The following is a 27,981-nucleotide window of genomic DNA, read 5'->3' on the forward strand; positions in this document are numbered from 1 at the left end:
TCATTCAATACCAGAACTGTTCTTGAAGAGATATTCTGCCTGTAAACAGAACAGTTTCAAAGTTACATTTATTTTCAACTCTCCAATTTTAAAACATATACAAAGTTACAAAAATATAGTGGAAAACAACATTGCTTTAAACAAAATCCCAGGAAGTATTAAATGGCTCTAAAATGTAATTTCTGGCAGATATGTCAGAGAAACCTCTTCCCCACAAGTAACATGCAAAATACCATCCACCTCATTCTCCCTCTTGCTATCAGTCACCCCAGCTCTATCATGGGTTAGAGAAGGAAGCGAGCTAATTATGACAGTATTTGTCACTCCATGGAAAATTCTAGGGAGTACCCTGGGGCCTGATTTCTGGACCCAGAAAAGTAGATAATACAGGTATTTTAAAGTTATGCAGTTATTAGGGAAGATCTCATGCTCCTACAGCTACAGGTAGATGTCACTCCTCGGTAAGTAGAAAGGTTAAAACAATTAAGCATTCCTTGGTGCCTGAAGTGGCACGCAACACCAATGCTTTCATTTTAAGCTTTTGCTTCATTAATAAAATGTTTCATTTCATGAAAACAGTAATAGCTTCTTAGGATGTACAGGAAGAACAGCAATACAGTAACATCTTTACAGCATCTGAACTCTTGTCTGAATGCAATGCTGACCCTGCTTTCATACAAAAGTTGAACTAGAAAATGTCTTGACGTCGTTTGCAACTGGTATTATTCTATGAATGTCTTACAGGATTTACTCAATAATTTATGTGTGGGTTGTGAGGGAAATTACTAAAGAGCTTTCATTCGTCATTACAGTAGCAAGCTCTGTTGTGCCTAGAGGGGTGTAAGCAGGATGGAGAGTGATGTTCCCTCTTTCTGCAGGTCACCGTGTCACAACAGAATTGGGAGGATACAAAAGATGTGCACAGTGCACACACCAAAGAGAAACAGACTCTGCTAGTGATTCTTGTCCAATTACTGTTCAGAAAGCCCTTACTCAATACACAGTATCAACTGATCCTGCGAGTAGTTGCTGAGTTTTTAGTTTTCACAACAATTATTGCTCACCAGAATTGCATATACTAATGATTAATTAATTTTTCTCATGAAAGTGGGAAAAAATAATTTAAGTCCTTATGTTAACAGAGATTCTTTGGGTCCACATGAACATTCAAACAAATTTAAGAAAAGACATGTAATCGCCTTACCAGAAAATCGATTGGATCATCTGGCCTGATCTTACAGCATTCAGTTATCCCTCGCATAAGTGTTGGCATGACATTCTTCATTAAATAGTTTCGTAGTGGAATGGACTGGGCCTCCAACAACTCTTGTTCCTGCCTTTTCACTTCCTCCAGATGTTTATTCTACAAATAATGAACAAAATCATAAACAATAAAGTTGATAACATCTACCAAATAGCACTCGAATAAATAATAATGGTGACTTAGAGAAAAAACAATGTTAGAAGCTCTGGACAGAACTTTAAAACTCACAACTTGGCAGGAAAAATGAAGAACCACTTATTAAATTTAGAGCACGTGGCACACTCAGGACAAAGAATTGAACATGGTGAAAACAGAAATAATCCCCTTAGTAAAATTATTTTATTTTTCTCTCTATAACACCTAAAAGGAGGTTTATTCTGAAATCTTACAGTGGCCCTGTTTACATAAGATATTTGGCAAAATGGTTGGAATACAGTGTATCACTTCAAAAAATTAGTACTATTGCAAATGAAGATGGTTTCTTGAGGATTCTTTGAACTGGAGGAGAAGGAGAATATTATTACTCAGTAGAGAGCCATGACTCTAAATAACTGTAAATTGTGGAGGGTTTTTTTGTTTGAGTTCGTGGGCTCATTTTGGTTTTTTTCCTGTTTTGTCTTATTACATTTATGTCAGCTTTCAAGGGGGCTGAGAGTTAAATAAACTAAAACCACGGTGAACCACATTTGTTTACACCAGCTAAATTTATTCTTGAATTCGAGTTAAATCAAATACAAAGATTACACTCAAAAAGTGTGTGTGTGGGGTGGAAATAAAAGCAACGCGAGTTTTTCTTTCTTCAATTTAATAGCACTTACTAGCATGCATACTTGCAGTAGTTTCAGCTAGAAGATTACTCAAAAACATTTTTATTGTCCACTCTCATTTTGTTCATTAGCAGCCTGAGTCATATATAGATAACAGCAAGATGATGATAGTCTGAAGACTGCTTTTCTATACTCAAGACATAACACAAAAGCAATGTTCAGATAAAACCAATATGCCAATATCTGAAAAAGATATTTACCTTATTCACTCAATCCAGGAGTGTTCTTGAATAAATCCTGCAAGTGGTCTTTGGTCAGTTTACTCAGAAACAGCAGCTGTTCTACAGTCTCAAGGGCAAATGAATAATTGCTTAGATTTCCTGAGCATCTGCCCATTTAAAAGGATAAACTTGAGTTCACATTTTATTTAAATACCTGCTTTAGCTTTGAATAATGCCCCATTTGCTTTCTTGAAAGTTAGATGACTTTGCATTGAATATAGTTAAAAATGTGTTAACTATCCTTAGTAATCTTTTAGACAAGTTTACAGAGAGTACAACATGCTATTTAATGTTGAATGAAGCTGGAAAAAAAAGCATAGAGATAACAAGGAAAACTTATTTACAAGCCAGCATCAGAGCAGTGTAAATGCTTTTCTAAAAGTGAGCAATTTCAGGGTATTATTTCCCCATAGATGTGTAAGGGCATTCAAATGTAAGAAAAAGATTTCTCTGGGGAATTATCAGTTTGTTTTAAAACAGCTCTTAAAAGAAGACAATAGAAGAACTGCCTTCTCCTGAAACAACTTGACTTTGGGTGTAAATTACCTGAAATGTCCTTAGGCGCAGCAAAGTAAATAAGGAAGAAGCATCATGTGCAAATTCTGTGAGGTCAGGTAGCCTAAATACCAAGTACTTAAGAAAGCATTAGCAAACAAAAAGCATCCTTCAGGCTACATCAGATAGTTCTCACTGAACTGAGGACTCAGCTCTCAGAGGTGTTTCTCTTGCAGGCTCAGAAACCTTTCTCCAGTACAGTCTGAAATATTGATCAGTGTTGAGTTAAAAATCTTGTTTGAAAGGCATGACTTGGTCAGCTGCTTGAAAGTAAAGTGAGCAAAGTGCAAAAGTCCTAGAAGACTGGTTATGGAAAATCACCATAGATTACAGTAGATATTTATAAATGGTAAAATAAAAGAGCTACTGTACTTGTTACAAATTAAAGACGTATCCTATCAGCAATCCTATCACCTAAGGATGTGTAGGCAATATGCATCCTGTCAGCAGTGACTAACCTAAGGGTATGCAAGCAGTGGACCAGTACCAGGTCAGTCTGCTCTTTAAACAAAGATAAGAGTGATTTAAGGAACTCCATATCAGGACCTGCTGTCCTTGCAGTTTGAACATCCTGGAACATGCATAATTAGTGAAGCTGGTTTAACATATATCTTGAGACTGTCAGATAGAGTGCCCCTTGGATGAACTTTGCTTATTATAAGCTTATTATAATACTAAAAATCACGCCCACAGGTCAAAAGACCCTGCCCACGTGAAGACTCTAACCCATCAGCACGCCTAGTACCAGAAAATGATTGTGTAACCATGTGTAAATGACTTACCAATCATGGAAAGAGTGTGGAAATGAGGGGAGGTACTAACCAAAATCAAAAGCATGCATGATTTAAGTACCGTGAAGAAGGCGTGCTAGTTTTGTGGGTTTACCACCTAGCACCCGACATTGTGCAATCTCGTAATAAAACGATATCTCAACTCTGTGTGTATGATTGGCAGATTGCACACCGGGTAAAGAACCATGATTTTGGAACAACACTATGGCGCAGCAACAACAAGAAGAGTATCATAAAAATATTCTGAAGACATGCTGATAGCAACAGGCAAAAAAAAATGCAGTGTCTGTAATCAAAAAGAGACTATATTCTTTGGAGTGGGCCTCAAAATGCACTGTGGACCAAAAAAATTATGCCACGCTTTCCCAGTGTATTTGCATAGCAGGTTGCTGGGAGCCATCTAAAACACAAAAATAATAATTTCCAAAAAATATGTATTAACCTACCCACTCTTCCCAATTTGCCATCCTTTCAGCCCTTTCCTTAGCTTCTCTATGCTCTCGTTCAGCTTTTTCTTGAGCTTCTCTGACAAGGCTTTCCTCAGCTGCTTTGCGTTCCAGAATCTCCTTTTCTTCATCTGTCAAACCATAATTCCGAGGTTCCCCAATTTCCTTGATGATCTCTTTTAAAATAAATCTGTTCTCGGGATCTTCAAATTTGGCTACATCTTTTAAACAAAACAAGAGAGAACTTTTCGAGATTTTTTTTCAATTATCAGTAGACATTGGTAAATAACTGCAAGACCTAAAAATATACGGTGTTCACATAGTTTGAATTTTCAAGTATAACACATTGTTTTCAGTTGCTTATGTCATTTTTTTGCTACACAGAATGAAGTTTCCTACATTTGTTTTTCTTTACTAGTTTTAGCTAAAGTAGTTTTTCTTATTAAGATGATGTAAGGGAGAAATGTATTAAAATATTTTTTACAACTATTCTGTTTCTCAGTTGCAGCTTGCCTGAGTTTTGGAACTTGAAAATGAGGCCATTCAACTATCGGAGATGTCCCTGTCACCAATCTTGTGTCAACTTATCAGATTTTGACCCTGTGTCCCCTGCAGGTTGCACAATAGGTTGTTAGGATTTGGCAACAAACTCAAAAGTTTTCACTCATACAGATTTACAAATACACAGACCTATCTCTAGTTAAACTCTTACTATCTTATATCTACAAAACAAACCTGTAGCTTCATGTAGGAACACAGAGACTGAGCAAGACCTTCTGTTTCATTTAATTCCTTCTCCCTTTTAATTGCTGGAGACTACTTGTGTATTAAACTTAAAAAAAATAATAAAAAATTAAATAAATAAAGAAGGAAAAGAAATGCAGAAAAATGCAGGCTGTCTCCAGGGCTTTCTGAGCTCTGTATGCACTCAGTGTGAGAATGCATCTGGCAGAAAGGGTTTAGCCATGTTCGTGGAAAAAAGGAAAAGTGGACATTTCAAGTATGCAGAGAATACAGAGATAAAGGGCTTGTTCATTGGTAAGGGACTGGAGATGTAAAGGCACAGAAATGGGCAAGGAGAGCAAGCAAAGGAAGGGGAAAAAACAGAACAACTAGAACACAGAATTTAGATGAGAATCCAGTAGTTGCTAGTCCACAGACCTCTGCTTTACGAAGCTATTTGGTAAGCTATTGGCAACACATGCTTCCCATTTCTTTCTAATCACTAATTCAGACAGCAGATAGGTGTCTAATACTAACACCATTATTCCAAGAGTTTAAGTGTTTGTGATTTGGACCTGAAGTCCAAATTCTGCTAATTAATTAAGGAGAGAGCTAACATAATTCTACATTATAAAATTTACTTTAGAGCTTCTTCTTTCAAAACGCACGAATTAAATTCCTGAAGTATTCCAAATTGAAAGAATAATACATTTTCTATGTCAAGCAGCCAATTGTTTCTGCAATTTTAGCTGCACCTGGATGTACAAATTACAGGGCAAACCACTTTTCTAGTCATTTAAAGTATTGCTACAAACTCTCTCAGCAGTGAAACTGATGTCTCAAAGACTGCATTTTTTTCTTAGATGGCCAAGCAAGTTTACAATGCAAGTATTACAGCAATCATAAATAACTGCATTTATCCTCAAAAATAAATACCTTTTAAATAAAAAATGATGTTATCACTGATACTAATTGAGAGGAAAGATCACCAGCAAAGGACTTCATAAATTAAGATCTTCAAATGAAATTGCCGTTATAACTTTAACACGTCTTTTTGTAGATGATCTAACATGCTTGTGTCACCACCCCCAAATTGCAGATTAGAAAAAGACACAAGATAACTGACTTGCTGACTTCATGCAGTGAGTCACGGTAACAAAGTAGAGTTTCCAGAATCTCGAAGCCCACTCCTTTGTACTAATCATATTTCAGACTCAGAAAAAATAATAATCATAAAAGCAATTCATAAAGCCATATGTTATGATTTTCTTAAATTTGGGTGGAAGAAAGACTTTATCAATTTGAGTCAATATTTAACAAATCAAGCACAATTTTTTAACTATTTCCCACTAAATTCCTTCAGAATGTGTCTGAGAAAGCAGTTGGCTCTCTGCTTAAATCTGATGCTACTTAATTCTATGGATCTGATAAACAAACTGGAATATCAAATAGAATGAAAGGGTATTTGCAGAGCTGAAGGTTCCTTCCTGAAGTTATCTTTGTAATCTGTCCTTACCATTTTACAACAGAAAGCAAAGCTGTATGTTTGCATATTTTGGTGGGTAACAGTCAGTGATGTGAATACAGGTGAAGAGGCAGTTCCTGAAATTAACATGGCCTACAGACGATGCTCATTTGAAGATGAGAATCAACACTTTAAACTGAATGTGAAAATCATCTAGAAGTCACTGAATATTACAGTTGTGATACCTCAACAATTAAAACGAGTAGGCCAGTGAGTTTCCGTATTTGGAATAGCCTAGAGGTTAAGAGCAATCTTTGCGCATAATTCTTAGCAGAAACCCCTGCGATATTCTATTATAGAGCATACACTTTATAGTCCCCACCAAAATAAAACATGGTCTTGGACAGTGCTACTACTTGCACATCCAGAAGTGTATAAAATAAGAATGGGACCAATTGAGAGCATCAGACCTTAATATTTAACATTTCTCTCATTTACTTGCTGTAGCAGAATTACCTCAATTCTAAAATTATTACTAACACACTATTTTTTCCACTGCTATATTTCCTAGCAACACGTGTATGGTATTATTCTCAAGATAATCTCCATGACTGACATTAAATATAAAAATTTAGGAAATCAATTATGATTGAGGCTGTTCAACAATTAACTTCTCATTACTCATCTCAAATGGACATTCCAAATATCAGCAGTTCCATTTTAATTGCAGGGTTTTCCCCTTGTTCTTTCTTTTCTCCTCTCCCCCCACCCCACCTCACCTCCAAAACAAAACAAAACAAACAAATAAAACCCACCAAACAAAACCCTACCATTTTTCTTAAGAATGCTGTTACCCTGATCTCACTCTTCTTGATTATAGTAATCTTCTCAAGATTTCCCAGTGATCACAATGATCTAGATAGCGTACAGGGAAGACAAGTTTTCTTACATACAGGTATAGTGCAAAACAGATTCAGTCCTAGCCTTCCATCTTGAAATTCTAATAATTTTCTTTCATGTTTCATCATTTACAGATTACCCAATATATTGTCATGGCACCTGAGGATACATCTAAAGAAAAAAAAATATAAGCAACTATAATATTGCAAGTCCATGAAAATATACTGTTACACCAATCTGGAAGGCTGCCAGTGCAGAGGTCTGTAACCTAAGTCAGAAAATTATTCTGATAATTTAGCCTACAAAAATGAGCAATCAAACCCCCTATTTTTAAAAACAGACTAACTGTATGCAAACAATTCAGAATCCTTATGAGTATACAGATATTTTTGCAGGTATATAATTAATTGCTTTTTGTATATGTATTCTGCAACATTAATTAAAACTTTATATATATATACACTTACTATGATCTTTGCAAGCATTGAATTTGTAACACCAGAAAATTCGCATTCATATTTTATCTGTTAATTATATTATTTCATACCTATGAACTGAGGATGTATTTCAAGTTCATCAAAATAGTTGAGAACAGTGTTATCATCTGTGTTTGACTCTCTGAAGAGATTCAGAGATTGCAGGAACCGGTCCTGGGTATAATGAGTTCCAGCAACAATTTTCTCTGGCAGATTTATTATTCTGTTTATAAGGAATTCATCAGATGCGGTCAAAGAAATAACAAATTCTGTGAAGAAGAACACATTATCAGCACCCATATATTATTTGTGTTAGTAATAAATTTTAAACCACAAATGAACATCAATAGAAGTGAATTGTATATATACCTTCATAGAGAATTTAATTATCAAATGCTTATATTCAACTTTTCCAGTTAGAGATATCCAATAATATTAAGAGACGTCTGTAAAGAAGCTACACATTCCAGTTTCACCAAATTCTTTCTTAGCACTATCAACAAGACTATTCTTGCAATAAACAGCACAAAAATCTTAAGAAGAGCAAGGTAGTGCAATTTTTCTGTGAAAGCTTTCATACAACCAATATATGTAATAGGTATAGGAGGAAAAAAAAAATTTATGAATGCTGCAGCCAAAGCAGCAGGTAACACTGGAAAATTTAAAAACTAACTTGTTTATCAAGTCATCAAAAGTCTTCACCCTGTATTGTGATTTTTAATCTCACAAATAAAGGTGTATCTGCTGAATTAAAGTAACTAAAAAAAAAACCTAACGGTACATGAAAGATGCTATGCCACCACATCCCATAAAATTTAATGTCAATGTTATTTCAGTACTATTGGTAGACAAAAGCACCAGAAATCTTTCAAGGATCCATTAAAAAAAAATCCATTTCCATTCTTCAGTTCAGAAGTCTCATATTTATAGTTTCGTTATGCTAAATCTTGCAGTATTTTATTAACTCAACAATCAATCTGTGTTTATTAAATAAGACTTAATATAATTTATCATAATATATGATGATATTTCTATTGAATATTACAATATTTCTACTGAAACCTATTAATTTAACAAAGCCAGGAAGTATTTCTTCTGCCATCAGTGAGAAATTTGCAGAATCAAGTACAGACACACCCTGTCCCCACTGACTCCTCTGCCCTGCTTTCAAAAAAGCTAAAAAAACCCAAACCAAAACAACCCCCACAAAACCCCTCCAACAAACAAAAATCCTTTCTGGACTATTCTATTTTCTGAAACAAGTTTTCTCCAAGGTTGAGAAGGCAGCTTCTTAAAACAGATCCCATGCCTGAAGTCCTTGTTACAGGCGAGAAAGTAGTACTTTCTCCAGCCCATCATAATAATTCATTCATATTTCCTCCTTTGAATTTTTCAGAAAGTTCTAAATTTTCTTCACTTCCAATGAGGCCAGTCAATCATCATTTACTGAAACACTAAGTATTTGAGATATTCAGCCTTTATACTAACCATACACATCTTGTAATGCAAAATATATGAATGTAATAAAAACTTCCAAAGAAATCAAGAATAGCAAAAACATCAGGATGAACTCATTTCTGCATAGATGAAAACCACTCTATTTTAATTCCCAGTTTAACTGATGCATTAAAATGAATTTAGAAACATCTTTCGAGATAACCCACTAAAGATAAACTTTTATTTTTTTAATATGCCAAGTTCACAAGCTGATGTTTATTCCACTAATGGCTGTCGCAATCACAACAAAAGCAGCCACTACTATTGTTATCAGACAAGAGCTGATGGCATTTCACAAAGAGGAAAAAAGAATAGAACATCCACAAACTGAACCAAAACCTTCCTTTTGATTGTTCACTTTCAAATAAGAGGGCAGCAGTATTACACAGATTAGATATTTATTTTATGTTAAATTAAATATGAACAGATGGAGTGATATTTTAGACTTCTTGTTGGTGGCAGCAGTATTTGAAAACTTCTCTGTTTATTTAAAAAGAAATCTATTGAACTTACCGGGTATGATTAATTTATCAAACTTTGGCATTTTGCCTCCAATTTCTTCTTCTTCATCTTCATTTTCCGCTAAGACAATAGTAAGAAATGATTGATATTCATTTGAGGAAACAATATCATTATATTTGCTAAAAAACAAACACAGGTTTGTCTATATTGAAATTATACTAATTATTGGAAATTAGTCTAACCAGGACACTAGTTCAGAGAATTCAGGAAGTAATTCATGCTGCCAGCCACCACAGAATTCTACCTTGGGATAGTAATAGTTGTTTGCCTATACAGCAGAAGTATGCACACGTATACACAATTTTAAAATGTGTCCATATTGCTGTTGTGACCCAGGCGTCTCCTCCTGCCAAGTGCATTTTTCTGCCAAAACCAGAGACAGGGCTCAGAAGAGTGCGTAGAAATGTTTTACAGTAGTATGGTTAAAATGGTTTCTGTCACTAAATGTCTGCTGTTCTGAATAGTCAGTAAAGCTGCCTGAAGAACATGAGCTGAGCATGATAAATTACAGCCCATCACGTTAATCTGAACAAGACTGATTTTTGTTTTCCTTCAAACCTCACAATGTCATTTACATACGGAGATGATTCTTGGTCTTAATACATGGACACAATGCCCACAATTTGAAATGTCACAGAGCTCCCCTGAAGTCATATCTATGGCAGCTAATCTAATATACCCACTCTAACCTGGCTCACAAAATATGTATTATTGCACTGGCTGGATCTCCTCATTAAGCAGCCCTTAAATATTCTGAAGAAATCCTGCCTTAGAGCTTCCTTGAGTGGAGTAGATCAACACAGAACCAGAGCGTGTCCTCCAGATTTCTGCATTTACTTATTACTTTGCCAGCAAAGGTAGTCTGAAATCTATCTTGTGTTTAAATTAAATAAGGTGTATTACAATCCTTCTTACATTTTAAGTATCATTTGAAAACAACTTTGTTTTCATGTCCTGCACGGCAGTCATTGCAGTGCTGACACACTTCAACCAATGTGGCACTGAAAACAGTAACGATAATGACGATATTAGCAGCAATAAAAACAAAAGCAGCACTACTTACAATTAAAAAGATCTTTTGCCTGGTCATAGGTCTCTGGGAACCCATCTAAAACATACCCCTGGTTCCTACAAGGCATAGATTTGAGCTTATCCTTCACAAATTTAATAACATACTGATCCTCTAGTTGACCTAAGACATAAAGAAGGTTAACAATTACCTCATTTGTGGAAAAGAGATATCTGAAATTATTTTACTAACATTTTAATCCATTTATCAGAGAAACTTCTATTTAGATCCTTAAAAAAAAGTATTTTGAGTTACTATTTGTGTATTACATGTTGTCAGTGATCTATAGAATATAAATGTGTAGCTGTAAAATAAAATTATGTTTGTATTTAGAAGGTTATCAATATTAGAATTTCAAAGATACCAAACATGAAATTAAGTTTGGTTTTGAATAATGCAATCAGATTTTAATAGAAGCAGCAAAGAAATGTCTATAGAAACGGATGAGACAAAGCAATCTTTTTCTACTTACAAATACCAGTAAGACTTAAAGATAGTCTTGCAAAACAAATGTGAGATCAGTGTTACAAGTTTCATTTTCAGATGAATAGATTGAATTATGAAGTCATTAATTAACTTGGCCTACATTGTTTAGCAAATATGTGCAAGTAAAAAGCTTGGTTTGACCTGATTTTTTGTCGGTTTGCAATTATTTATTCCAGTTTCCTACTTTATTTTGCTTTGGCTTTCAAAAGCCTTAAATATATAAAAACCATTGTAATCATAAAAGTATGTTACTTTTTAAAAAGCTTTATTATTTTAAATAACAAAACAAGGCATGCAGAAGAGATGCTGCCATAGATCTCATCACTGAAACTTTTGGGTGTGTTACAAGTTTGTTGCTTTGCAGATACACAGGATCAAATCAGGTAAACCTTTAGTGGTAGAATGCATTTTTAAGGCGGATCACATTATACCACATGGAAAATGTTAAGTACTAAGTAAAAAATTTTACTTTATTAATCTATCATCTATATCATCTATATATTACTTTGTTAATATATAGATGATAATTAGTACTTTTAAGTAATGGCAATTTTTATGGACTTTTTTTCAATCTGCAGACTTTAAAATTCTCTACAGGCTTCAGTAAATACCCTTAACTTTTTAGAGATGGCCAAAATTACATATAAGGTACTTAAAACCCCACAATCTCATATGATAGTGCACAAATTTTTTTTTTACTAGAATACTTTTTGTCTTTACAAATTTGATAAAGATATACTTTAGTAACATTTTACTATTTATTATATAAATTATGCACACTGTTCTGAGAAGAAAACATGATGTTAACTAAAAAATTCTGGCCAAGAATCTAATGCTTCTGAATATACCATTGTTACATATATATCAACTTGTAGGGTAAAAAGAATTACATAGAATTTATAAAGAAGTAGAAAGAAATAACTTCTACAACTGAAAAAGCACCACAGTATTTAAAACCTATACTGCATTTAATATACAATGTATATAATGTAAACCACTGTATTTGATTTTTAAATAAGCTACATACAAATGGATATGGCATGATTCTTGCTTTTAGTAGGATGTAAAAGCTTAAAGCACAAATTTGTTTCCTGATTTTCAATTTGCATAGAGTTGCACTAGTTACCTGAATCCCATCTTAGTACTTTGTATTTCCTACCTGCATTCTGCTCCATGCTTTCTTTTACTTCGGCTAATAACTCCTGTGCTGCTTCTACATTTTCACCCTCCTCCTCCTCATCTTCTCCCTCTTCTCCCACACTGCCGGAGTCCAGTTCTTTAGAACCCACAGTTTTCTCCTGAAGTCAAAATCAGAAATATCGGTAGGCTCAGAAACTCCATAACCAAATTTGTTTTATACACAGACATAAAATTTTTTAAAAATTAAAAAGTCATTTAACTTATGTTCCTGGACAGTGACATACTGAGCAACCTTCAGTCTCTAAAAAGAGTCCAGTGCATCCCCCAGAGGTGATCAGTATGTTAAAAGATACTTACATTCTAAAATAAAGGAATTATAACTAATTTTTTAATGATGTCATACATTTTAAAATCACAGAAATTAATAGCAATATTAGAAAACAGCAACATACCAGATTTGCTATTGACTCAGAGATCACATCACTTATCTTAATGTAATGCAGCTTGTAGTGTTTGCAGAGCTCTTCAGCAATGGTAGATTTGCCAACTCCAGGAGGACCATGAATGCAAACTTTGAGAGGCTGGAAAAAAAAGATAAAGATACAACATCATTCAAACGATACAGATGTTCTCATGTAAAAGAAAGTCTTTTTACTATAACTAGTAGGAAATAGCAATTATTATAATTAAAAATGAAAACATATTTTAGTTTTATTCACACCAAGTATCTATTTTCTTGCTGGAAATCTGCTATATCGTCCATAGGCTCTGAGTAGCACAGTTACTTAATTTAAATGTACAACTTCAACACTGGAGAAAAAGCACGCTTCTATTTAGTAGGTTCACAGACCAACTTACAGTGGCACTGTTACTAATTGAATGATCAAAAGAGATGGAACGCAACCCCATAGATAGGATGCAGTGAATTTTGGAATGAGGTGGCAGATTGTGATGGATGCATTCAACCCCTTAACCAAACCAGCAGCAGTTTGGTACAGGCTCCAAAGGAGCTAAAGGCCTGAGCCATAGGCCAAGAACTCCTCCAGTTTCAATCTGTTCTCTGAAAACCCACAAAGGAGCAGAGTGACACAGTGAGCATTGATCCATATGAGTCTGGAACACTGACCATGCGATTAAGGCATGAATAACGTGTGGGTTTTCCAAGGCTCATTTATCAAGGAACAAAGAAATTGTGGGTACAAGGAATCTCGCGCCAACCTTTCTATCGCATGTGATTTGACTACGAGCCAACCACTTTATTCCATACGTATGACAGCCTGGGTGAGACTTCTCTGAGAGCTCCCTGCTAGGCAGCATGGCTGCATGTCCGTGATCTCCCCTTGAGCTGCGACACCTCTCAAGGTTATTCCTCAAGGCAGAGAGACCTTTTATCAACAGCAGATCTTTGATAAGTGATCAACAGCATGCTGAATTAATACTAATGAAATGTTACTAATCCATGAAGGTACTCAGTATTAATTATTATAAACTTTGTATAGATAATTCCATTAGACATAAACTGTAGTCCAAGTCTTAGACTAAGTTTGGACTTGGCCGCACTTAGGCTCCATAAGGAGTTTAGAAAGCCAGGGGGTCCACACAGAACCTCAGGACTCAACGTGAGGTTCTTCCTTACCCTTTGTGTCTCTGGTCTCTGTATGAATCATTCTAACTCAATTCTAACTCAATTTCCCATTGTATGTTCCTTCCATGCAGTAATCAATAAGGTGAACCTTGCCATCAAACTTACTGAACCTTGGTAAACCACTGTTCAACTTTGTTAAATTACACCCAATTTACTGAACACTGTCAAATTATTATTTTACTTCAATAAAAGATATTGCTGCTTCTCCCTCTTGAGTAAGGTACATTCCACTCATCTGCAACACAGCTATTCTGCCATACACACGCAATAGCTCTGTTTCACAACTGAGTTAGAGTTGCTGTCATCACAATGATTATTTTGACCTCAAAAATTTCAGATCCATCACAATCTTAAGATATTATCGGTTTCTCATTTCAGCCCTCCTAGCCCATAGATGAGTAAGTGTAATTAAGATTCCAGTATACACTTATCAATACATTGTGCAACAAACTCAAAATCATACATCACTAACTTCCTATCCTAATTCAGTAAATCTGACAGTGCAAACTCTGCAAATTTAATAGAATAGTAATAGGGTCAGAGTTCTAGCTAACCGTCACTCTCCTTGTTGTTTAGTATGTCTATATTTTGTACTGAGTTTTTTGAATTACACACATACGTACTTCAATGCAGCAGTTTAACCCAAACAGATCCAGTAATCCTTCAGAGGGACGCAAGGACTTTTAATGAACAACCTCAAACAACAGTAGTTTTTCTGCACCTTTCAATAACTATTTCCCTATACATTTGAACACAGAAGTTCTAAGTATTGAGCTAACACAGGAAACAGCGAAGTTGCTCAGTAAATTGCTCAACGGAGCAGGGTAAAATGAAAGCTACGTTGCAATTGAATATCCTGGCTCCCTAAATATAATGAAGGACACAAAATACTTGTCTAACTACTGACTACTATTAAAAACCTTAAATAAATGTTACACTTATTGTGTTCTTGAAGCAAAATCTATCAGGAATACTGTATATTGCATACAGAAACTAGTTTCAGAACACAAATTTCTCCATCATGAAGTTACTGTGCATTTGCAGAGTTTCAGTTTTAGGCATATAAGAAATAAACCTAAATGATTATTGTTTTAATTAATATTCCCTCTTTTTTAACTTCTTCAATTTAATTTTCAGTTTTTACGTTCGTTTGTTTTGCATCTGTATCAGCTTTCCATGTATTTTTACTTAAGGAAATTGAAGTTTGCACTTATATAACAATTTATATTGGAAAAAAATAAAGGAGCACTTTAAAATAGCATACACCAAAGCATTACCAGTATTCCTCGACTTTTCTTGTATTCTTTCACAATTTTTTCGATGTTCTCCACAAGTCCTGCCTGAGCAACCCACTTAATGTTGAAAGTCTCTTTAAGAAACATAGATTCCATTCGCAGGTCCACGAACAACATATCCAAATGCATTTGCTGAGGAAGCAAAGCTATATTTATTTTACAGACTTAAGCTATGTATATTAAAAGAACACTGTTAGCTTAAACTAGAGACTAGAATGGAGGGATGAGAATAGAAAGAATTAAAGCATAGGGAAAGAAAGTTTGTGTACAAAGCTAAACAGACATTTTAAGCTTTTAAAAAATATAAACATTTTCAATGTATATTGCTACTTGAGTATTCTCATGAACGATTAGAACATGAACCATTAAACAATTATTCTCTACAATATGGAGGTTTCATATTATTGCAGGGAATAACCTCCTTCATAAATTTATCAAGTGTCATCTTAAAACAGCCAGGGTTGTAATTTGTTTATTTTTCCTATGAATAGTTTATTCCAGACAAATAGATGAGTACAACATAATTTATGTATACTGTGTTCATCAGCATTAGTAGCATCTCATTATTAATTTTTTTTTCTTATTTTTATCACTTTGTGTAGGTTTTATCAGAGTGTTCCAGTCTGCTCAGTGCAGCAGTGACATCAGTGCTTCACTGCTTTTCTAAATCAGGCTGTAACTCCTCAAAATAGTCTGCTCTATGATGGTTAAATTTTATTTTATTTTCTAAATTTAAACTCACTGTATATATTTTTCAGGCATGCTTTAGGGTTAAATTTTTTGGGTGAAATGAAAAAAGAGATTATATATTTCATGATACTTTTAAGTTTACATACTTTCCATAACTAATAAAAGGATTAAAAAAAATTACTGACTGTTAACTCCTTGATCAGGAATGCATTTGCTTTTGGAGTCTTCTCAATTTTTCCTGGTCCAACATTTTTACTGATACACTACCAAGAAAAGAAACCAACACACTTACCAAATCAGATTCTTAAAAAAAAAAAAGAACAGTATTTCTGCAGATAAAATATGTGCTTTACATTTTATGTTACAATATACCTGAAAAATCAGTATACTTATTTGAAATAGATTGAAGAACAGTATATTAACTGTAATGTTATTATTAAACACTTTTGTTTTACTATGTATCCCTTCCTCTTTATTACTTGCAGTTAAAAAAATAAACAACAGCCAACCAACCCAAAACCACAGAAAACTGTTCCAAAGCTCTTAAATCTATGTACAACTTCCGACTGCTTAAGAGCTCGTTGGAGACCTATTTTATTTCGCAGAACTTCCACTTCAGGTTCTTCAAGTATTTAATTCTGTTAACAATCAGGAAGGGTTTTCAGATCAATGCCACCAATAACTCTCCATATTACCATTTTAATTTCATCATTAGACAGAAGTCGTTAGTTACTCCTACAGTGCTTTAAAATAGATTTAAAATCCCACTAGATTCCATAAAATCATAGAAACTGACGTAGAGCATCAGATCACATCTACATGTATCCCAGCATTCTGTCTCCTATTATGTCAGTTGGTGGACACCTCAATTGAAAGCAAGAATGGGAAAAGCATCAATGATACTGCTTCCAGATACTCTTCTAACCTTCAACTATTTTCAGCTTAGAGACTTTCTAATCTAGGAACAGATGCTGTAGGTAACTCTGAAGGTATTTCCCCTGTACCTTTCCAGCCTTCTCCTGGGCTGGCCCAGCTCCTGCAGAGACAGCTCTCCACAGCACCCTCTGCAACACGCTCCCCACTGCCAACTTCCTGCCTCCATGAAAACTGTCTACTTACTGCCTTCTATTTCCCATTTCTAAACAATCATATACCCATGAACAGATCCAACCATTTTCTTAGGGCACCTAGCTGCTTCTCAACAGCTTTTGGTGAAGGACTTCTTTGAAAGCCTTTGGGAAATTCGAGTAGACTACATCAGCTTGTTCACCCTTATCCGTGTTTGCTGGCCACATTAAAGAACTTCAGAAGGTTTCCAAAGTATTTGAAAATACTGTTTCGGAAAGTATTTCTTTGAAATTATTTTACAAAAGTCACGTCGACTCTTCCTAAACAGATCATATGTATCTGGGTGTCCTTTAATGCATTTAATTTATTATAATTTCTAATAATGTTCCTATTTACTAGCCAATAGCATTAGGCATATTGGTCTGTAATTCCCAAAACATTTCAGGAACCTCTCTTTTTACATTGGCCCCACATTTATTATCCTCCAGCCTTCAAGTGCCAGGACAGTGCTAAACAGCAGGTTATATGCGTGAACTAGCAATTCAGAGTTATTTCATCCTTGAGCTATTTCAGACCTCTTCAGTGAATACCATAAGACTCTAGTGGTTTCTTAGTGTTCATTTTGTCAGTTCATTCTATAATATTTTTCTAGAGTTATTTTAGTTTTATACAGATCCTCTAACAAGTCATCCATAAATAGATCCTGAAGCATTAAGATGCTTCCAAATTCTTAGCCATGCAAAGCATCTCTACTATGGCCTAGTCTTCTCTAAGTGATCCTTTTATACCATAATCATCAATTTGCCTTATGGATTATCTGGCAGGCTTTTTGTTCTTCAAGTGTTTGAAGAAAGGATATTCATTCTGAGTTTTTCCTGATAGTTGATCTTCAAGTGTTTTTTTGCTCATCCTGTCAGATTTCATGAGCTTTTCTATTCTATTTTCTTCATCTGGACATAACTGTAACTTTTTGAGGTTTCCCATCTTGTACTCCTCAACCTACGGTTTAACAATGCTAATTTTCATTTTCTCTTTCCCAAACATTTCTTAGTAAGTAGCATGCAATGGCCTCCTATGGCTAATAACGTAAATTTCAACATTGTCTACCCTTCTCCTCTAAGGATGTAATATTTTTAATGTCTTTTGTGTTCTTTTTTATATAATGATCTTTCCTATGGTTGACCACAGCTGCAAAAGTTTTATCCTTTGCTTCTTCCCTAGGAATATTGACTACTTGCATTATGGTCATTTATACAGAATGGCTCTTTGACTACTAACTTTTTAGGGAGACCTTGCCTATTTACCTGAACGAAAAGAAAGCTTGCATCTTCTTGTAAGCTCCCTAAGACACTGTTCCGTGAAACACTCTTAGACACAACCAAAAAAATGGGGCTGTTATGTTTGGTACTTACATTTGCTCAACCTACATGAACAAGTCTCCTATCACATTGTATTAGTTGACTCTCACTATAAGTGTAGAGTTCAACAGTGTCATCCAGGCTGTTTCTAGACTTAATTTCAAAATGCTTGGAAAAACAAGATATCTTCCTACAAAATGAAGGGAAAAACATCTAAAAGACTTTGAGTATCTAATTACAGTACTCTGAATCCCATGACAATTCACCAGAACTTTTGTAGGTAAAATTTCTACTTAAGTTAATGATACTACTGCAGAAGTTAGCTCTGCAAAATCAGGTCCAAGTAATATATTTTGTTCAAATAACAGAAGTCTTAGAAAATTATTTTGAAATCCTCTGCGTCATTTACTACCCGAGATAATTCAGGAAGACCTAGGAACTTCTACTGCAGCAAAATGTATAGTTTTAAAAACCTTAAAGATATCTGAAAAAAAAATCATCAAATCTCTTACCTTTACTAATTGTTGAAGAGTGTGCATAGATTCATCTACTGCAAGTATATAGTGAGACCTTGGCCTGTGGTCTGCTATATTTTGCAGCACTCTGAAACACAGCAAGTACAGTCAAGACCAGCAGTTAGAGAAGCGTACTGGGCTTTCATTGTTCAATGCATTTCAGAAACAGTACAAAGAGTTTGTAAGATCTCACAGAACTTTTCAGAGCATGATATTTTCATATGCTTTTTCCTTAATAAAGAAGCACAGCTAGATTTTTATTTGGAAAGAAGTCCAAAGGATAAAAAGCAACATCTGTAGAAGATATTAACTTAGCCTGCTGTAGAGTCTACAATCCATTTCCAGTTCTGTGCCAGCTAACTGGTACCACACTCTAGAACAAGTATTGCTAGCATTTCTTAAAAGCATAGCACCAGTGCAACAGTCAGATAAGGTTTCCATAAGGCATATCTAGTATTAAAGAAATTGAAGTCTCTCTCTGACTCAGTAAGAAGGACCAAAGAGTGTTCGTAAAGCCCATTTAAAAGCTGCAGTACTCTCTAGTAGATTTGGATTTCTTATCTAGCTTGGTATCCATTATTGTCCAGGGGAAATTTTTTTTACTTACGCTGCTAAATCAAGAACATGAATGGTTGGAATAAAATTGTTTCCATCTCCAAAAACAGGTATTGCAGGAGCCTCACTAAGCCAACCTATCTGAAAATACAAATGGAGAATGAAGTGAGGAGAAGAAAGTTATTTTTACCTAGAGCTAAAAAAATAACACTTTTTTACTAGGCAAATCTGTATATTCGGTACTTAATGTTAAATTTCTTGAATGATTAATAGAACTGCAGTAAAGGAAACAATTATTGTGAAAAACTGACTAGTAGCCTACAAAAAAAAATTAACTGATTAACTGCTGTTTTGGGGTTTTCTTAACAGTATTCTTTGATCTTGACAAATGTTATTTTGTATCTCAAATAAAAGAAATGTTTAGGGTGAGGGGAAAAGAATGTAATGTTGAGCAGAAATTTTTCCTGATTCCATTGGTATGACAGATATGTACTTACTGTAATGTACATATGTAGATGCTGTTCAAAAACTATGGAAAAAACTAAAAAACATACAGAGCCAAAAAAGTGAAAAACTGTAGCTAAAACATTTCAAAGAGATAAAATCATCAGTTTTGTTCACAAAAGCATTAACCTTATGATAGCAAAGCTACTAAAAATGCATTCAATTCCAGTGTGTTTTGCCACTAGAAATTAAATGAACCTTCAAAAACAGTTGGATGCTTACCTTAAAAAAGTAGTGCAAGACTCCTTCCTCAGCTCCATATTGATGTCCTGAGGCAACAATATAAGTCAAAAATTTACGTTTGTTCTGTGAAGTAAAATCAACAAGAAAGTTTTTATAAAAATATCATCCTGCAAATAGATACTGGCTTACCCTGAAACTTGAGTACTTGTGTACTAAATATGCAAAGTGTATAAATGATATCACTTAAAATTTGTAGCTACATCAAATGCTGCATATCCTGTAGTTTCATAAGTCATATTGCTAATATTTCCCTTCGAAAAAAAAGCATTGCTCAATCAGAATTGACCTGTCTAAATTTGAACTGAAATTCTAAAAAGTTTTTAAGAATTAAAAACTTGGAAGTATGTTACGTAAATTAATGAAGCGAACAGGATAACTCATGTTTCAACTTTCTATTTCCAAGACAAATAACTCTGAAATTCATTGACGCTATTTTAAATTGCATTATATTTGCATTTGAATGCCTAAAGAAGTGCGAAATCCTGTATCAATGATTTTACAATTGCTCTACTTTTATCTTGATATATAATTAAATAAACAAAAATCCGTGAACTACCTTAAGTGTTTTCCTACCCACACAATATGATCAACCGACATATTTTTTGTTGATCATTATTGCATAAAGTCATAAATTTGTCCATCCTGGCTGCCTGTTAATGTACAGTGTTACTGCTTGGATCGGTGTTGAGGATGGTTTATACAGAAAGAAAAAAAGGGGGTTTTAAATCAACTTAAGGAGAAAAACTTTCAGGAAAATCTTTTAAATTAGGACCAGTCACTTTGAAATTTTTAAGGTGAAACAAAATTGCTAAATAATTCTCATCTTGTAAAGATCCCAGACGTTACATACCTACATAACACTATGTAAAAGAACATGCACTTACCAGCAGAGGAAATAAATGCCCAGATTTGGGATCTCCTTTTTTTTTTTTTTTTTTTGTAAAAATGTGTCTTTTGTTATCATCTTTATAATATAATTTCAAAAACATAAAACTAAGAACACTTAGCCAATCATTGATTATATAAACAAAGCATCATATAAAGGGATGACAAGTTATAACATCAGTGTATTGCACCTGTGTATGTGTGTTTATCTATCTACCTACAAAATAAAACTGTAATAAAAACTATCTCAACTCAGTTCAATGCAACAGCTTATTAGTAATCACAAGAAACTTAAAATTAGAAGACATTAGAGATAGCATAATAGTTCCTACACTTGGTTTGATTGAGTAGTACCATGACAGAAACTTTTTGTACTCTTAAGAGCAGTAGCTCCCAGGATTGCTGTGGACAGACTGCAAACATGCCCCAGGAGAAGACATGCTGCAATTTCTCTCTCCAGCAGGAAAAACCTGCCTCTTGTGAAAGCACAGAAGGTGCTACTTCTCATCTCCCTTGAGAAGAGTGTGACACATGGGATTTTCTTCCATTTACCTTGCAGCAGCTTCCGCAGTAGCCACTTGTGGAGACAAACCAGTTTGACACAGAGTGCAACACTTACTGAAATACAAACCTCTGAAATAGGTTCAAGTCTTCTAAAAATATCTATTTAGTGTCACAAGTCACATATATGAGAAGGTACTACTTGAGATGACTTGGATATACTTCGTTTAAAAAAATGAAACAATTATTAGGCAAACCCTTAGCTACACACGATATGTTTAGTCATGGGTGAAGACCTTTAGGTACCTTTGTAATATTCATTAAAACCACTAGATGTCACATTCTAGCTATGATAATCAGTTCTAGGCTTTCGTTTTTTTACGTCTTTCGTTTTTATTCTAATAGAGTGCTTGAAGTGGAAAAGAGGTCTAAATTAATGGATCCAGGAACTGTGATGCCACTGAGAACAGAGCTGGGAGATGAAGAGCTCCTCTGTCTGTGGTAGGCAGATGTTTCTCCAAGGATTCTGAATTTGGCAGGACCCCAGAGTCAACAACTTCTCTCTGAGAAAAGCTACAAAGCCCAAATGCCCTGCGACAAAGGTAAAGGTAAAAAATTGCTAGTGGTAGAAAGGAAAGACCTCTAGCTCACAACCCTTGCCGAATTTTAAGCAAAATATAGGTGGGAGATACATTAACTCAGAGGGGTTAACTCTTGCTTTAAGCAACAACAGCCATTAAATTGCACTCTGAACAGATATGACGGCTAAGAAACCCTTCTGTTCCTAAGTGCAAGATCTTCTCTACATGACTGACATGGCTGCTGAATCCTAGTATCTCTTGATGAGCTTTTTGCAGGCAAGTGGTAACCCTGTCATTTCTTTCACTTGAGGCACATTCCCCAGATGCCAATGAATTTAGAAATGAGTAAGAACTGTAATCCAGACATCACAGGAAACTGATGTTGATCTGCTGGGAAGAACAGATGCTTTAGAGCCTTTCTGTTTCAAAGTGCTGACAGAAACTAAACAGGGGCAATGACACCCATTGAAGCTGCCCCTGGAGTTCTGGAGGAAAAAGGCTCCTTTTGAAATGCCTGTAACAGGTATATACTGAAAACATTCAAGTTGCTTTATTGTGTCCTGATGCATATTGTTCCACTGTCTTCTCAACAGACATTCAGCCCAGCAAACATTTAGAAGCTAATTATATTAATACTTTTGTTATGCAGTGACTCAGTGCTTTGGACTAGTCAGAAAAATTGAGTCAGTAGTTCATCTGGGTGTTACTGGTGGCAGAAGTTCCTGTGAGGTTTGGTGTACACTGTGTACAATCTTTGTGTTTCCTACATCACAAGTACGAAAGTTATTCCGTAGTCTTATAGAATAACTCCTTGTTAGCACAGTAAAACCAAGAACAATTTACCACTGATTGTTCAAGCTGTAAACTAAAATTTACTGGCATTCTGTACTATTAAACCCATGTTAGAATAGAATATAATATCTAGTGCTATTTTCTCAGCAGGGGCTAAGATGACAAGTGTATACTCAAATCGAAATAAAGGATTTTTTTCCTCTCTGTAATAAGCCTGATAAATTTCTGCAACGGACACTACATTATTTTTATTATGGGAGACTGCTAACGCACAGAGGAAGATCAAACAACACCTTCATCATGCAGTGTATTTCATTGTCTTGCAGTTCTCTTTCCTAACCTCCACCGTACTCCATCTCTAATAACAATAGCGTCAACTTTCCTGAGTTGCGAAGCACAATAAGAGCCACTGTTGGTATTTATTTAACAATAGCTCTTAATTACAGAGAGAGGCATGATCTCTAGTAAGATCAATAGTCTAATCAGGTTGAAACAAAGCTGAAAGCAGTGATTTTAAAACACATATAAAGTGATAATATATATTCTAGTTACGCTGGCTTGGCTCTATGGCCATGATTTTAAAGTGAATTATAGGGTGGAATGAAAGTGAACAAGCCCTCTGCTCCAAGAGTGCAAACTATCCAGGAACATGCTAGGTGTGGCCAGAAGGTCTTCTAAGTATTTAAATGAGATATAATATTAACATAGCTTGCTAATATTTAAAGATGATGCTTTTCTTTAAAGCTACACTAATATCCCTTTCCTCTACATTCTTTCATCTTCAAGCCTTTCCTCACACAGGCCCTGGCTTTAATTCTCTCTCACACGACCAATGAAACAACATCTTTTTTAAATGAGATAAGCATAATTTACTACCTAAGGAAAAAAGACAGAGTTTGGGATTTGTATTCTGTAGACACTTATGTTTCAAAAGGCATTATTGTCTTCTCTATACTTGATATTTTATTAATAATCGATGTTATTCATAGTTATCAAGAGAATAACATACTCTTAAAAGGTATTCGAACTGTTGGTAATTTCCATTACTAAGATAATACTCTAAGTAAGAAGACCGAACAACCTGTTTTTATAAAAACGTTCTTTACGTACAGTTTTCCCAAGTTTGAGAATGAGTTTTTCAGCATTTATGTGATCCACAAAGTTAGGATGAGCTTTCCTTTTGCGAAAATCTTCATCAGTAAAAGGAATCTCAGGATCTTCCTACCAAGGAAAAAATACGACTGTTACACATGTCTTAGAACAAGCCTAGATGGTTAAAATAAGTTCTTAAAAAATATTTTAAAAATCTGTTTAACTTTGTTTTCATTTGAAATCCTTAAAACTTCTGATTCTGATACTCGAGGTTCAACATTTTGAAAATGTCAGTGCCATTTCAATTTTCACAGCAAAAGACTTTAACTAGTTTTTGTATTTAAAACCCATGAATTTTTATTACATATGTAGCATTACACAAGCTTGAAAAACTCTGAAAACTGCTACAGATGACATGAATGTGCACAATTGCTGTAAGACTAAATTTGAGAACTGCAGTAGCATAGTACAAAGCATCCCACATGGCTCCTGAAAATTCTAAATATATATAAAGATGTATCTATTTATCGGTCTATACACTGATTTAAATATGTATTTAATTAAATGTATAGTAAAGATGGGATTTTTTATGACTGAGTAACAGTGCATACTGTGGTTAGCACAGGTCTTGCCTCTTGTCCAAGCAGTCTGTAATGTCTGCCTGTATTGTTGTAGCCCAGTGCCTAAACTTATCTGCCCAGTGGAATGAATTTAACAATTTTAGCAGTAAGTAGTGGTTCAGAGTGAAAGGACCATGAGAAAAAACACACTTGTTGAAATTAACTTTATTAGCTATTGTTGAAGTACATACTGAAATACTGTGTTTAATTGAATTTAATTAATATTTTCCAGGAAATGGAAATATGCAGTCAAAAAAAAAGTTTTCATATTACTTACAGGGTCAGGAGGTTTGCTTTGTGCCCAGCTCATTATTGTTGAAATGAGGATGAATAACTTTGGTGCTGTAAAATGCTCTATTTCCCTGTGTAAGGCTGTTAAATGAAGGCAAATGATTTAATTTATTGTAAACTGTATTACTCAAACTGTATTTTTGCTTTTAAATAAAAGTCCTGTATAGACATTTATACTATAATGTTCAGTGTGATATGTATTTTTAAGCAAGTACTCTTTATTTGGGTTGTTATAAAATAAAGGTAATAAATCACAAAAGAAAATAAATAGATAAATAATAGTAATAAAGAATCAAATAATTTGGAACCAACATAATCTCCACAGAGCTACATATCATGGGGGGAAAAAAAGAAACCCTCTATACTAAGAAGTGATTTATATTGATTGATTGTAGATTGTGAAATAAAATAAAGGGTGTTTTTTTAATGACTGAAACAGAAAATCTACAGAATTCAAGTAAATCTTCCTTATTTTAATTTAGAGCAAAATAATTAAATGTGAGTTATGTTTTGTTGAGTTCTCTAAAACTTATGATGTTATCCAAGCATTTATACTATAAACAGGAAAGCATAATTTAGTTTACCTATCGTCTAAAGAATAATATTACACTATCACCATAAAAAGATTCCAGATGCCCATTAAAATTTGGATATAACAATCAGGAGAAAGTTTCAGAAAGACTATTAGCAGTATTTTTATTGGACTTTTAAGTCAAAATACATTTAAAATAATTATATAAAATATTGAAACATTATTTGAATATCACAGGAGCAAACTTTCTACCCATCTCTCAATGCAAATAGATAAGATGATGGTTATTATTTACTTAGGGAAATAACACAGATATGTAATTTAAAGTGTTGGACCATCCCATGACAGCTTCTCCGGCTTATGAATGCTAGAGTGCATTCTATAGTCCCTTGCTAATTAATTGAACAACTCATGCAGCATTTCTTCATCAAGGAACTGATTTTTATATTATAGTAAACTATAAATCTCAGATAATTTCATTACACATTTATGGTAAATTTCTATAGCTGTATGGCAACCAATTTTCTGTTCAGTTTGTAGTTGTACTAACCAGAAGCAGCCCATGTTGCTTCCTCAATTTGATTTGTATCCTCAGTGATATTATATAAAACAATGTCACACTCAAGCAAGTGACTTAAGAGCTCTTCTTGAGAAGAGACCTAGGGGAAGAAATAAGTGAGAACCTGACACTTAAAAAAAAATAAAACCAAAATTGCTTTTCTTTTCGAGTTTAACTCACTGATAGACTGCAGTTTTCTAACACTAGGATGTTAGAATAATTCATAAGACTTGTATTAGACTTTATGTCAGACACAAGTAAGGTGTCAAAATGTAAATTAAATGCTGAAACTTCTAATTTACAGTACATGCTAACATAGTTCAAAAATATGTACAATTTTTAGCAGTATTTTAGGATTAATATTTTCAGTGCAGTTGTGAGTATCAAAAAATATCGATGACTTTTATAGGTATTTTAAACAAGGATCAGCTGGCAGAATGGAGAAGGCCAAAAAAAAGTAAATTTCCTTGCAAAATAACATCTTGTCATTTTTGTTAAATGCAGATTGCCTGCTTCACTTGAACAAGTCCAACAAACACTTTGGGCAGGGGAAGTGATTAAGATTTAATACTGCCAGCCATAATCTTCTGATTGAACAGCTCAGCTGTATAGACGTTTAAATAAACATTTTCAAATGTTTGAGGAGATCTGGATCATCGATTTCAGACACTTAGAGGCAATTTTAGTTTCAGAAAACTAAATCAAGCAATAAGCAATCACATTCTTTGAAGCAAGCCTCCTCTAATTAACTAACCTTTGGACATGTCTTTATTTAAAGATGTAGGTATTCATCAGTGGCTAGCGAAAGCTGTGATTTCAGTGAAAAGTTAAGAAGGGGGACACTAGATTTGATTCCAGCACCACTACCCTTAAAATAGTGATAAAAGACACAGAGGAGGTAAGAGAGACACTTCAGGTGTATGTTTTTTGAAAGAAAAAGAAAGCAGATCTGTGGATCATCAGGATAGAAGATGTCCTGTCCATAACTATCTCCAAAAAAAAAGAAAATCTATTTTGAGTCTGAGTTCTTTCCTTTTACTATTTGCTGTATCAGGCCTAGCAGGGAGCAGACAGCAGAGTGCCAGAAGCAGAAGGAATAAAATAAATGTCTACAGCTTCCAGCAGCAACAAAAGACCATTTTGTTAATAAAAGTCATTTTACATGACTTGCAATATTTCTAATGCTGTCTAATGGCAACCTGAAATAAGACACTTACTGCATATGTTTCCTCTGCAAAATATGGTTTAGTACTCTCTGGCTCAGAAAGAGTCCCCACTATTTGATAGACTCCCTCCCTTGGTCTACTAGAAACTTCAACAGCTGACTCGTTTTCATCTGCCGCCTCCTCTTCTTCTGTGCTTTCAAGTGATGCCCCAACAACACATCTGGATAAATACTGCAATACACAAGACATATATTTGTACGCAAGTATGTATTGAATCCTAAACAGCTTCTCATGATCTTGGGAAGACACCGACACTGCCTGACTAGCCCTGATCCTGCCGTAGGTAACGTAGCTCAGAACAAAACTTTCCATCGAACCGGAAAATGTTATGGAGTCTTCAGCCTCAGCTGTAATGTTTTGTCTTGACCTGTGTCCTTCCGCTCGGGGCCGAAGGTGCTGGTGAGTCCCCAGACGCCTGTTCCCCGCAGCCCGGCTGCTCAGGTAGGCGCTGCCTCAGAGAGCCGTTATCTGTCCCCACAGTGACCCGACCTGCTCTATCCACACCTCCCGCTCCTAACTCTAAATTTTGATCCATGTCAACCCCTTCATGCCCCCAACCCCCCTCCTCAGCAGCTATTTTAGCAGACCGCAGCTCTCCGGTCGGGCTCCCCGGAGCAGCGCTACTGGCCGCGGGCCGGGCTGGGCCG

At 34.9% G+C, this 27,981-nt stretch overlaps 1 protein-coding gene across 1 annotated transcript; it reads right to left on the reverse strand.

Annotated features, from left to right (window-relative positions):
- Positions 1-27,646, reverse strand: AK7 (adenylate kinase 7). Its single transcript, XM_065636396.1, has 17 exons — positions 27,326-27,646; positions 26,100-26,208; positions 25,004-25,098; positions 24,125-24,235; positions 20,235-20,318; positions 19,561-19,649; positions 18,951-19,041; positions 16,198-16,275; positions 15,305-15,454; positions 12,835-12,963; positions 12,402-12,540; positions 10,751-10,879; positions 9,679-9,747; positions 7,740-7,937; positions 4,105-4,325; positions 1,205-1,363; positions 1-39 (listed from the first exon to the last, which is right to left on the reverse strand). Exons 1-17 carry the CDS (start codon positions 27,644-27,646, stop codon positions 1-3), a joined length of 2,211 nt encoding a protein of 736 aa, XP_065492468.1.
- Between the last annotated feature and the right edge of the window lie 335 nt (positions 27,647-27,981).

Source organism: Caloenas nicobarica, chromosome 5 (assembly GCF_036013445.1).
Source record: "Caloenas nicobarica isolate bCalNic1 chromosome 5, bCalNic1.hap1, whole genome shotgun sequence".
In the NCBI taxonomy this organism is placed as follows: Eukaryota; Metazoa; Chordata; class Aves; order Columbiformes; family Columbidae; genus Caloenas; species Caloenas nicobarica.

Bases quoted from the DNA above. Each gene is read 5' to 3' on its own strand.
- AK7 (XM_065636396.1), bottom strand. From the start codon at position 27,646: ATGGAAAGTTTTGTTCTGAGCTACGTTACCTACGGCAGGATCAGGGCT. The intron at 20,319-24,124 runs GTACGTAAAGAA...TTTACTTCACAG, and splicing joins TTCTCAAACTTGGGAAAACT to AACAAACGTAAATTTTTGAC. The intron at 40-1,204 runs GTAAGGCGATTA...TTCTGTTTACAG, and splicing joins ATGATCCAATCGATTTTCTG to GCAGAATATCTCTTCAAGAA.